General features: G+C 57.0%; 2 protein-coding genes across 2 annotated transcripts; one reads left to right on the forward strand and one right to left on the reverse strand.

The window, feature by feature from the left end:
• Nucleotides 1-263: 263 nt before the first annotated feature.
• CA14 (carbonic anhydrase 14) lies at nt 264-6,364 on the forward strand. The gene is made up of 11 exons (XM_049765980.1): nt 264-919; nt 2,381-2,401; nt 3,167-3,349; nt 3,632-3,774; nt 4,206-4,301; nt 4,476-4,545; nt 4,695-4,852; nt 4,948-5,068; nt 5,254-5,274; nt 5,379-5,463; nt 5,946-6,364. The coding sequence occupies exons 1-11, from the start codon at nt 865-867 to the stop codon at nt 6,061-6,063; spliced, it is 1,071 nt and encodes a 356-aa protein (XP_049621937.1). The 5' UTR covers nt 264-864; the 3' UTR covers nt 6,064-6,364.
• A 271-nt stretch (nt 6,365-6,635) lies between these two features.
• On the reverse strand, nt 6,636-10,954 carry APH1A (aph-1 homolog A, gamma-secretase subunit). The gene is made up of 7 exons (XM_049765946.1): nt 10,842-10,954; nt 9,919-10,089; nt 9,700-9,773; nt 9,362-9,484; nt 8,343-8,470; nt 7,637-7,760; nt 6,636-7,319 (listed from the first exon to the last, which is right to left on the reverse strand). Exons 1-7 carry the CDS (start codon nt 10,952-10,954, stop codon nt 7,255-7,257), a joined length of 798 nt encoding a protein of 265 aa, XP_049621903.1. The 3' UTR covers nt 6,636-7,254.
• Nucleotides 10,955-11,183: the final 229 nt, after the last annotated feature.

The following is an 11,183-nucleotide window of genomic DNA, read 5'->3' on the forward strand; positions in this document are numbered from 1 at the left end:
TCTCCTTGGTGCCGATGGGCTCCTCCCCCGCCGGACACACAAATGGGCTTTCATGCCGCGAAGAATACCCCCCACCCGTCCCGGCCACGCAGCGCATGGACCGGCCTCCTGGTGGTGGAAGAGGTGGAAGGGGAGGAGTGAGTGGGAACTGGGACCCGGGCTGCTCCCGGCCCAGGGCCCAGGACCTCTGGTCTCTGGGGTCAGACCTGCGGGGCTGGCCCGCCGCCTCCTCCACCTGCACCCTGCACCCCTGTCCTGTCCCTCTGGGGCGGGCCTGGCTCTTGCCCCACACTGCCGCCCAGATGGAGCGCGAGAGGCTGGGGTTAGGGTCCCCCTGCCGAGGCCAGGCCGGACCCTGAAGCCCTCTCCGGGGCCAGCCCACAGGCCCAGAGGTGTGACTGCGGGGAAGCAGCGCTTGGTCCGGCCCAGCTGGGCAGCTGAGCCCGGGCCAGGGCCCCTGGACGACTCGCTTGGCTCCCAGCTGGGCATCCTGCATGCCTAATCGGCTATTTAAGGAGCTGTTCGCCTGCGCCCCGGCGGTCCCCCCCCCCCTCCCGCCCCAGGCACGCCTGTCCAGAGCCACCTTAAAAGCAGGAGGTATCGGTGGTGGAGTCCTGGCCTTCCCTTGAAGACCGGGGTATGGACTTGGGGAGAGGCTGAAGGTCTGGGTCCCAGGGCCCTGCAACTCAGAGCCGAGTCCCAGAGAAGCCTGCAGCAACAAAGAGACAGCGGGAGAAAAGGCAATAAAAACACTCCACGCCAGGCAGACTCCTTCTAGGGCTCTCCGTGCCCCCGGCCCAGGTCTTCTGGTCTCTGGTCTGCTGGTCCCCCAAACCCACCTACCTGGACGGGACTCCAGACACCATGCTGGCTCTCACCCTTTTGCTGGAGGGACTCTGGATCCTGGCTGCCCATGGAGGTAGGCACCTTCGTCTGCATCTCTGCATGTGTCTGTGTTCTAGGCCGTGGCCACGCTGGCCATGTAAGTTGGCTGTGGATGGTGGGCTTGAAAAGAAGCCTGGGGTTGCACAGGTAGGATTGGACTGGAGCAGGCTATGGCAACCCTTAGCTTCCTCTACAGCATCTCTGCATGGGAATGGGGGGAGTTGGTAAAGGGTGGAAGGGGTCACAGAAGGGATACCCTAATGTTGGCTCAGGATGTACCCATGGCCTTATCCTGGGCACCCTGATAACTCTTCCAATCAGAGAGCTCTTAGGCCTGAGGGGGTCGTCCTCCACTTCCTAACTCAGGCCCTAAACCCCACCTCAAACTCAGCAGTGACCCCCAAACCTCTGCCTAGCTGAATCCCCTGAAGCACAGCACCACAAAAGACATCCAGGCTCCCACCAGATGAGTAGGGAGCAACCAGAGTAGCAGAGGTCCCAAAGCCCCTCACTTCCCTCTGGGGATTTCTGGTCTTCCTCAGAGTGGTGATTGGAGAGATGTGGAGAGGCTCAGAAAGAGGGTGAGAATGGGAGTGTCTTGATATCAGGGTACATGTGGAAGGTTTGGTGGGAGACAGGCCCAGTTGTTGGGGTGTCTGGGGGGTGCCCAACTCTGTTCCCGGCTGCTTGGTTGAATTATCTATACTCAAGCATTCTGCAGAATGGAACAAGAATGAACTGCAGAGTGGCTTACGCCTTGGAGTAACCAAGAAGGAGAGAGGGGACACAAGGAACGGGTTCGGGGGTGCTTCACTTAGAGAAACTTGCTGGCAGGCTGCCTCCCTTTAGCCCTCAAAGCAGTGTGGCTTGGGGCCCAGCAGCACGGGCGGCTAGCATGTGACCCAGCTGGCAGCCCTCCTTTCAACACACAAAGCTCCACTTTCATCCGCTCTATTAGAGGCTGCAGGGCCACCCACCGCCTTGAGCCTCCTGCTGTCTGTCGCAGGGGAATAGTGGCCAGACTGGGAAGAGCTAGTGGCCAGAGCACCAGACTTGGAAGGACAGGATGGAAACAGGCATTCGTGGCTTCTGCCCTGGCCTGGGCAATGCAGCCAAGTCTCTTCTCTTAGAGGCACCTGTGTGGCCCCCAACACAAATCTCTTTCGGCTCTCTTTTTTTCTTTCTCCTCCAGCCCTACCATCCCTGCGCTCGGGTTCTCAGGGTTAGACTCACTTGGCCTTGGCTGCAGCAAGTGCAGGGCCGCACACAAGTACCCAGGTTAATTTTAGTGTCTCTCTGGGTTCTATTCTCCTCCCCCTTCCCTAGCAAGCAGCCCAGCCTGCTTCTAAATAGGCCCCCCGACCTTTCCACCGAGGTGTCCAGTTTCAGGGGAGAGAGAAGTGGGAGGAGGGAGAGCGAGAGAAAGGGGCCTGCAGTGAGGCCCGCCCCACGCCTCTTCCCCCACCCGCTGTGACTCTGGAACTTTGCCTTTCAGGTCTGCATTGGACTTATGAGGGTAAGCAGAGCCCAGGGCCTCCCTGCACCCCTTCACTCCAGGAAGGCGCCCTGTTCCTGGTCACCACAAGGGAGGTTTGGATGTGGGGTCCTCCTCCCACTGAGTGTTAGGTGGGGTGACCCAGGTTAGCCGCTCTCCAGCCTCCTCTGCCCTAATCCACTCCACACCACCTTCACCAGCTTCTGCAACCGCCGGGCTGGCGGTCAGAGGTGAGGTCATTCCTCCTGGCTGGAGAGTTTGTGGCCCTGGGGGAGTGGAACCAGATTCCTCAGAACTTGTGACTGAGAAGCCTCGCAGGGACCCAGCCCTGGGCCAAGAGTGCAGTCAGCACAGCCATTGACCAAGGCCGCTGGGTAGTGGCCCAGAGATCTGACCCTTGGGGTCATTGTTTGTTAGGTTTTGGTTTGGGGGCCATACCCAGCAGTGCTCAGGACCTACCCTTGACTCTGCTCCCAAGAATGGCTCCTAATGGGGCTCAGGGGACCCTAATCGGTGCCAGGGATTAACCGTGGTCAGCTACTCTCGAGGGAAGCTCCCTCCACGCAGGGTCCCTATCCCCCTCAGCTTCGTGGCCCTCCAACTAAGGGTGAGTGGAAGATGGCCCTAGTTAGCAGAAGAGCCTGGAGTTGTCCTGCTCCCCCAGCCCTGCACCGTCGGGGGAGGGAAGTGTACCCCACCCCCTCTAAGTCAACAATACAATGGGAGGTCTTGGCCAGCGTTCCCTCAGCAGAGGAGCAATACCAACATAGCTGGTGACCCCTACAGGTCCACACGGCCAAGGCCACTGGCCAGAATCTTTCCCCGAGTGTGGGGGTGATGCCCAGTCGCCTGTCGACATCCGGTCGGACTCTGTGACCTTTGAGCCGGACCTGCCTGTGGTGCAGCCCCGCGGTTACGAGCAGCTGGGAACAACAGGGCCATGGGAGCTGTGGAATAATGGCCACACTGGTAGGACGGGGCTCCGTGGACACAGGGGCCAGCAGCTTCCTCCAGACCTCTGCACCCTCACTAGCTAGGTCTGAGAACTGGAAGGGAATAGGAATGGTTCCTTAGACAGGTACCATCCCATGATGGCAGCCGTGTGCTGGCTGAGCTTCGCTGAGAAAAAGGAACACGCTAGAAGAGTGGGTGCTCAATGCTGGAGGAAGACAGGAAAGACTGACCACAGATTCAGAGGGAGCAGCTTGGGGGACTAACCCACAACCCCACTCGCTTCTCTTGTCTTTACAGTCCAGCTCTCTCTTCCCCCAACCCTGTATTTGGAGGGATTCACACAGAAATATGTTGCTGCTCAGCTCCATCTGCACTGGGGTCAGAAAGGAACCCTGAGGGGCTCAGAGCACCATGTGGATGGCGAAGCCACAGCTGCAGAGGTGCGGGGGGTTGGGAGGCGAAAGCTTGGAGGACAGCGACTGGGGTGTGGGGATGGGCAAAGGAAGAGGCTGGAAATAAGAGTAAGAAAGGTGGGGCCGGAGCAATAGCACAGCGGTAGGGTGTTTGCCTTGCACTCAGTCAACACAGGATGGACCCCGGTTCGAATCCCATATGTTCCCCAAGCCTGCCAGGAGCGACTTCTGAGCTTAGAACCAGGAGTACCCACTGAGCACTGCCAGGTGTGACCCCAAAACAAAAAAATGTAAGGAAGGTACTCGAAATAAGAGTCGAACTAGAAGATCGGGACTGCCCTTTAGGACAGATCAAGATTGAAAGAGGCAGCATGGGGGTTAAGATCAGAGGCAGTCTTTTTTGAAAAAACTTGGAGAAACTGCAGTGAATTTATCAGGACTCTCTGGGTCTCCCTCAGCTGCACATCGTCCACTATGACGCCGACTCCTATAGCAGCCTGGGTGAGGCTGCAAACAAGCCACAGGGCCTGGCTGTCCTGGGCATTCTGATCGAGGTCAGTGGCTTGAGCCCCTCCTTTTCTTCACTTCCTCTGTGCACTGGCACTGCTCTCCCCACTCACCACCACCACCACCATTCCCTGCCATGCTGGCAGTAGTGCCCTGGGCCTGCTGCTGCACCTGCACCTCTCCCCAGTACGTTAAGGCCAGTGGCTTGTTCCCCTTTCCAGGTAGGCGATGACGTTCCAAACCCTGCTTACGAACACATCCTGAGTTACCTGCAAGAAGTCAGGCTGAAAGGTGAGTCCCCAGTCATGCCAAGGACCAGGAACACAGATGTCAGGGAACTGGCCCGAACTAGTGGGAGACCAGGGTTGAAGCAGGTAGGGGCTCCCTTCCCGGGGCCTTCATCCTGTGGAGATGGGGAGTCCTCCTCTCTTCTCCCCCAGATCAGAAGACCTTTGTACACCCCTTCAATGTGAGAGAGCTTCTCCCCTCGCAGCTGTGGCAGTTCTTCCGCTACAATGGCTCGCTGACCACGCCGCCCTGCTACCAGAGTGTGGTCTGGACCGTATTCAGGGACAGGGCTCACATCTCTAGGGCTCAGGTGGGCACGGCTGACATAGAGGGGGGCTGCAGTCCAGACCAGTCAGACAGCCTCTCCTAGGCTCCATAATGCTGTCCTGGGTTTCTGCTCCTCAGTTGGAAAAGCTTCAAGAAACATTGTTTGCCACTGATTCAGAGCCCCTGGAGCCCCTGGCGCAGAATTACCGTGTCCCCCGGCCTCTCAACAAGCGACTGATATTTACTTCATTCATCCAAGGTAACCCAACAGGGCATGGGAAAGGAGGTGGGGAAGCAGCAGGAACTGGGGAACCCCTGGCAGGGAAAGACTAACTGGGAAGAGGTACCTAAGACTTGATGGGGACCCGCAGCATCATCAGAGAGCTGATGATGCAGTGCTGGGAGGGTGAGAAGGCACACTGACCGAGTTCTCTTCCCTTCCAGCAGAGCCACTATACACCACAGGTGAGGCAGTACAAGCCAGGTACAGGGCTGGGGGCACCTCTCCAAGAGGGAAAGGCTAAAGATTTTTGCTACTATGAGGCTGACACGTTCCATCTTCATTCTAGGTGAGATGATAAGTCTAGTCGTCGGAATCTTAATCGGATGTCTCTGCCTGCTCCTGGTTGCCTATTTCATTGCTAGAAAGATTCGGTGAGATCCTCCTTTCAATTGATATAATTGTTTCTGTCGAAAAGGGTTCTCAGGGCTGGAGTGATAATACAGCAGGTAAAGTGCATGCCTTGCATGCAGCTAATCCAGATTCAATTCTTGGCATCCCATAATGTCCAAGCACTGTCAAGAGTAATTCCTGAGTACAGAGCCAGGAATAATTCTGAACACTGCCAGAATTGGCCTTCCAGGGCCAGAGTGGTGATGCTAGAGGTAAGGCGGCTGCCTTGCACGCGCTAGCCTAGGACAGACCGCAGTTCGATCCCCCGGGATCCCATACGATCTCCCCAAGCCAGGAGCAATTTCTGAGCACATAGCCAAGAGGGACCCCTGAGCGTCAAACGGGAGTGGCCCCAAAACAAAACAAAACAAAACAGAATTGGCCTTCCAATAAAAACATATGAGAGGATAAAAGATTATCCTTCCCACCGCTGACCAGTGTCCCCAAACGTTACCCTCTCCAGGAAGAAGAGGCGGGGACGTGGGAAGACTGTGGTCCGCCCTTCAGCGCGAAGCACTGAACTAGAGCCTCCCTCTCACACGCTCATGACTCCTGTCCCTCACCCTGCAGAGAGAGTCTGAGATGGGGAGTGGGCATGAAGCAGTGTGGCGCAATCAGGCGGGCAACCCCTCCTCTAGACGGCTCCTGTGAAAAGCGGCTCATTAAAGGAAGCGCATGATGAATCCTGAGCCGCCCAAGCAGAGAGCAAACCAGGTCTAAATGCAGAACTTGGGTGTGCACCCCACTTTCTCAAGCCTCATCGTGTCGCTCTCCTGGCTGGATGCGAATGCAAGACCTTCCTTCCCCAGGATGAGTGGTGGCTGCTTGGGGCTTACATTTTTTGGCTCAACGTAATTGGGAATTAAAGTTTCCTACCCCACCTCTGTCCTTTGGAGCTCTTGAGAGTAGGAGATCCTTAACCGTTGGGGGGAGGTTGTCACAGGAAAGGGAAGACGAAAACATACATAAATAGCCCAGTTGGGAAGGGGGCTTCTGGAAAATACTTAGTTCACTAATTTCTGAAGGGGGGGGGGGAACAACCAGCCCTTGATTTCTGCCCTTGCTGTGGGTTAGGGTGGGAGTTCATTGGACGAGCCCTGAAGGACAGGGAGTCCCCATAGCAGGCAAGCACCCCCGTCCCTGAATAGCTAAGTTCCCCCACAACTATAAAGTCCTTTTTTATTAGTCAAAAATCACAATCACTTTGATTAAAAGGATGGAGCATGCCATCCTCGGCAGAAATAATACAGTTCATAGAAAACCTGCCCACCCATACACACCCCATTTAAAAACTAGAAAAACTCTGTCCTCAGTCCCCACCACATCAGGGGACCTGGAGCTCCCCGCCACACCCCCTTCACCCTGGACAAGTGGGGGCTGGTGGCTAAGGAGGTGAGAAGGTGAGTTCCAGTAATACCAGTTACCAACATGCACTTCCTCTGCCCCCGGCCTGGGCTCAGGGGCAGGGGAGCGAATCCCCAGCCAGGAGGGTCCAATATGAGGGTCCAAGAGAATCACCAGGAAGTCTCTACTTCCTGCCTTAAGAAGGAACGAGGTGTTTGGGGTCCTCATCATACCAAAAACTGTTCTCCATAGGCCTGAGGAGAGGGTGTGCAGTCTATACCCACAGCCTGTGACTCTACTTCCCCCAGCCACGGCTAAGTTCAGGTCTGGCTCAGTCACCCACACTGTCCAGAATGGAGATGGAGGAATACGGGGCGAGGAGATCACCGGGGCCCCCCAGGCCCAGGGGTCCCCCCTCCCAGGCCCCTTCAGTCCTCAGGGGGGATGCGAAGGGCAGAGTACACCATCACCCGACTGTCTTCCTGCCGGCGGCCTGCAGAGGGGAAGTGGGGTGAGTCTAGGGCAGGGCAGACGCAGGGCACTGACGCACGGGGATCCTGGAGGGGGGTCCCCGGGTGTCGGGGATAAGTGCAGAGTTCAACCCACCAGCCATGGGCTGGCTGAAGCCCAGCGTGCTCCTGGGAAAGTCAAAAGACTAACGGTCATTGGTGGACAAAGCAGACCCTGATGGGGCGGGAGCCGAGGAGGAGATGGAACGGAGTGGGCAATGGAGCGGGAGGGCTGGGCGCGGCCATGGGTAGTGGGCAGCAGGTGGGAGCTTGTAAGCCATCAGTCCAGGTCAGTCCTTACACGAGAGGCTGCGCTGAATACTTCGGAGGGAGCCACCTGCCGTGACAAAAGCCCAGAGCCCCATGGAGACAGTGACCGCATAGATGGGCACCAGGCTGGCCTCGTACCAGGGATTCAGGAACGTCTGTGGAGAGGGCAGAGTTGGAAAGAGGTGACGCTCCTGTTCGTTCTGTGCTGTTGTTTTGTTTGGGGGCGACACATGGTGGTACTCGGGGTGTATTACTGGCTCTGCGCTCAGGAATTATACCCAGCAGGCATGAGGAACTATATGGTTCACCCACATGAAAGGCAAGCACCCTACCTGCCACACTCCAGCCCCTCGGTGCTTTTAGCAGCTCAGTCTTAGCTCCCAGCACTTCCCTGAAGAGTATCCAGTGACAGAGGGACTTTTCCACACCAGCTACCTCTGGTCACACCTTATAGTTCAGCAATTCCAACCACCTGTTCCCCAGAAGCATTCCCAGAGTAGCTTGTGCAGCTTGTGAATGACTCACCTCCCTCTTCCCAAGGTAAACTTTAGGGGATATAAATTGTATAGTTCCACAATTAGGGTGCTTGCCTTCCACAAAGCCAATCCAGGTTCAATCCCCAGCTCCCTAAGGTCCCCATACCCACCAGGAGTGATCACCGAATGCAGAGCTGGAGTAAACCCCGAGGATTGCCAGTATAGCCCAAATCCACACACATAGCACAGCCCCCCACTCACCAGTCCTGAGGTCAGTAGATGGCTCGCAACCACTAGGCCCAGAGCCCAGTATCGTCCCCTCTCACAGGCATCGAAGAACACGACTCCCCAGAAGGTATGGAGCAGAATGACAGCTGCAGTGAGGAAGGCTGCAGTGGGGTAGAGGAGTGAGCACTCAGTTACTGGAAAAGCCCAGCCCAGCCCCTCACACAGAACCACCAGGACCCCTGAGTACCACTTGGGAGGCACCACAAAATGGGGTTGCAGGAAGGAAAACAAGGGCAGTCTCCACCCTTCATCTCCTCCCAATTTCCTAAGACTCTGAGGCAAAGAAATGTCCCAGGATCAAGAGCCATAGTGCAGCGAATAGGGTGCTGGCCTTGCACGTAGCTGACCCAACCAGGCTCGATCGGTGGCGTCCTATCTAGTCCCTAGGCACAATCAGGAGCGACTCCTGTTGAGAGTCAGAAACGACCCCAAAGCATTGCCAGGTGTAGAAAGGAAGGAAGGCAGGAAGGCCCAGGAGGACACAGATGAACCGATAAGGGAAGCAGGGATGGGAAGGGAGGGAGGGTGGGAGAAAGGAAGGGAGGAAAGAAGAAAGGAAGGGAGGGAGGGAGGGAGGGAGGGAGGAAGGGAGGGAGGGAGGGAGGGAGGGAGGAAGGAAGGAAGGAAGGAAGGAAGGAAGGAAGGAAGGAAGGAAGGAAGGAAGGAAGGAAGGAAGGAAGGAAGGAGGGAGAGGAAGGAAGGAAGGAAGGAAGGAAGGAAGGAAGGAAGGAAGGAAGGAAGGAAGGAAGGAAGGAAGGAAGGAAGGAAGGAAGGAAGGAAGGAAGGAAGGAAGGAAGGAAGGAAGGAAGGAAGGAAGGAAGGAAGGAAGGAAGGAAGGAGGAAGGAAGGAAGGAAGGAAGGAAGGAAGGAAGGAAGGAAGGAAGGAAGGAAGGAAGGAAGGAAGGAAGGAAGGACAGGAGAGCAAGGATGAACTAATATGAGAAGCAAAGATGGGATGGACAGGGCAGGAGGCTGCCAGGCAAGGCCCTTACCGGAAGTGAGGAAGTAGTAGGGCGAGTCTCCGTGGATGCCAACCACACCTGGACCAAGTGCATCAGCCAAAATATTGATAACAGAGAAGACACCACTGATGATGCCGAAGGAAAGACCAGAAACTGGAGGGAGAGAAGAAAGGAGGGAGAGTCCGGTCATTGATTGGCACATACAACAGTGGCCTGATGCCATCTATCTTCCCGCGGCAGACCCCATGCCTGCTGCCCCAGATCAGTCTCCAGAGGCAGGTGAAAAGGAAAATGGAGAAGGCCCTCAGAGCAGGCTACTCGGAGCCTTCCCCGGGTATCCAGCCCTCCTTTGGCTCTCCTTCACTCACCATAAGCCATCTGCCGGATGGAGATGGGTGACCGTCCGTCCTCACTCAGCGACGCTAAGCCCTCATCTGCCTTCCTGGTTGGGGCGTGGGATGAGAGAAGGTAAAGTAAAGGGGGTCTCATCCCTTCCGCCCCCCCACTACCACCCTGCTCCACACCCACCCGAGGTGGGGCGCAGCCAGTCCCTGGCCCTCCACCGCCCTGTCCCACTCCTTCCTTACTTGAGCAGCTTGTAGTAGGCGAAGCGGAACACCTCCTGCAGGAGGACGGACACCGCGGCGCCGAAGATCAGGAGGCCATACTGGAGCCGGGCGTCGGAGCGGTCCGTGACGTGCACCAAGATGAACCAGACCACGGAGGCCAGCAGGAGGGACACCAGCCAGAAAAAGGCCCTGAAGACAGAGAGAGACAGACAGGGAGACAGGGAGGGATGGACAGATGGATGGATAGATGGATGGATAGACAAACAGACGGACAGACAGATGGAGAAACAGACAGCTGGACAAACAGACAGCTGGACAGACAAATGGATAAACAGGTGGACGGATGGATGGACAGATAGACAGACAGACAAATGGATAGACAGGTGGATGGACAAATGGATGGACAGATGGATGAATAGACAGATGGCTAGGCAGATAAAACAGATGGCCAGACAGATAATATGGACAGATGGATGGACAAACACAGATGAATGGACAGACAGATGGACAGAAGGAGGAACAGTCAGACAGACAGATGAACAAAGATGGACAGAAGGATGAACAGTCAGACAGAAAGATGGATAGACGGATGGACAGACAGATGAATGAACAAATAGACGGACAGATGGATGGACAGATGGACAGACAGATGGATAGATGGATGGATGGACAAACAGACAGATGGACAGATGGGTGGATAGATGGGCAGGCAGGCAGGCAGATGGACAAACAGACGAATGGACAGACGGACAGGTGGAAACATGTACTGAAGGACAGACAGATGGACAGACAGACAGACAGACAGACAGATGGACAGGTGGCTGGACAAATGGACAGACAGATGGACAGATGGCAGGACAGAGGGACAGACAGACGGGCGGGGCCGCGACGAGGCCGGCGAGGTGAGGGGCCCCCACTCCCCTTTCCGGGGCCCCACTCACCCCGCCACCAGGATGATGACGCGCAGCGGGTCCCCGGCCACGGTGATGAGGAAGAGCGCGAAGGCCGGCCCGAAGGCCACGAAGGTGCAGCCGAAGAACACGGCGGCCCCCATGGCGCGCGAGGCGGCGGCGCGACGTCACCCGAACCCCGACAGGGCAGGAGAAGGGCAGCAGGAGCGCAGGGGCCGAGCCCGAAGCCCAGCTCAGGGACCCAGCTCCGCGCTACTTCCCCTACGGAAGCCGGCGAGGGGGCCGGACGTCCATCACGCGCGGAAGGGGCGGGGGGGTCTCGCCGCGGGGCCTGCTGGGAGATGTAGTTCTTTCCCCCTGCCCAGCCCTCTG

Source organism: Suncus etruscus, chromosome 19 (assembly GCF_024139225.1).
Source record: "Suncus etruscus isolate mSunEtr1 chromosome 19, mSunEtr1.pri.cur, whole genome shotgun sequence".
NCBI classification, from domain to species: Eukaryota; Metazoa; Chordata; class Mammalia; order Eulipotyphla; family Soricidae; genus Suncus; species Suncus etruscus.

Bases quoted from the DNA above. Each gene is read 5' to 3' on its own strand.
- CA14 (XM_049765980.1), top strand. From the start codon at position 865: ATGCTGGCTCTCACCCTTTTGCTGGAGGGACTCTGGATCCTGGCTGCC. The intron at 3,775-4,205 runs GTGCGGGGGGTT...GGTCTCCCTCAG, and splicing joins GCGAAGCCACAGCTGCAGAG to CTGCACATCGTCCACTATGA. The intron at 5,069-5,253 runs GTAACCCAACAG...CTTCCCTTCCAG, and splicing joins ATTTACTTCATTCATCCAAG to CAGAGCCACTATACACCACA.
- APH1A (XM_049765946.1), bottom strand. From the start codon at position 10,954: ATGGGGGCCGCCGTGTTCTTCGGCTGCACCTTCGTGGCCTTCGGGCCG. The intron at 9,774-9,918 runs GTAAGGAAGGAG...CGCCCCAACCAG, and splicing joins GCCTACTACAAGCTGCTCAA to GAAGGCAGATGAGGGCTTAG. The intron at 7,761-8,342 runs GTGAGTGGGGGG...CCCTCTCCACAG, and splicing joins ATCTACTGACCTCAGGACTG to ACGTTCCTGAATCCCTGGTA.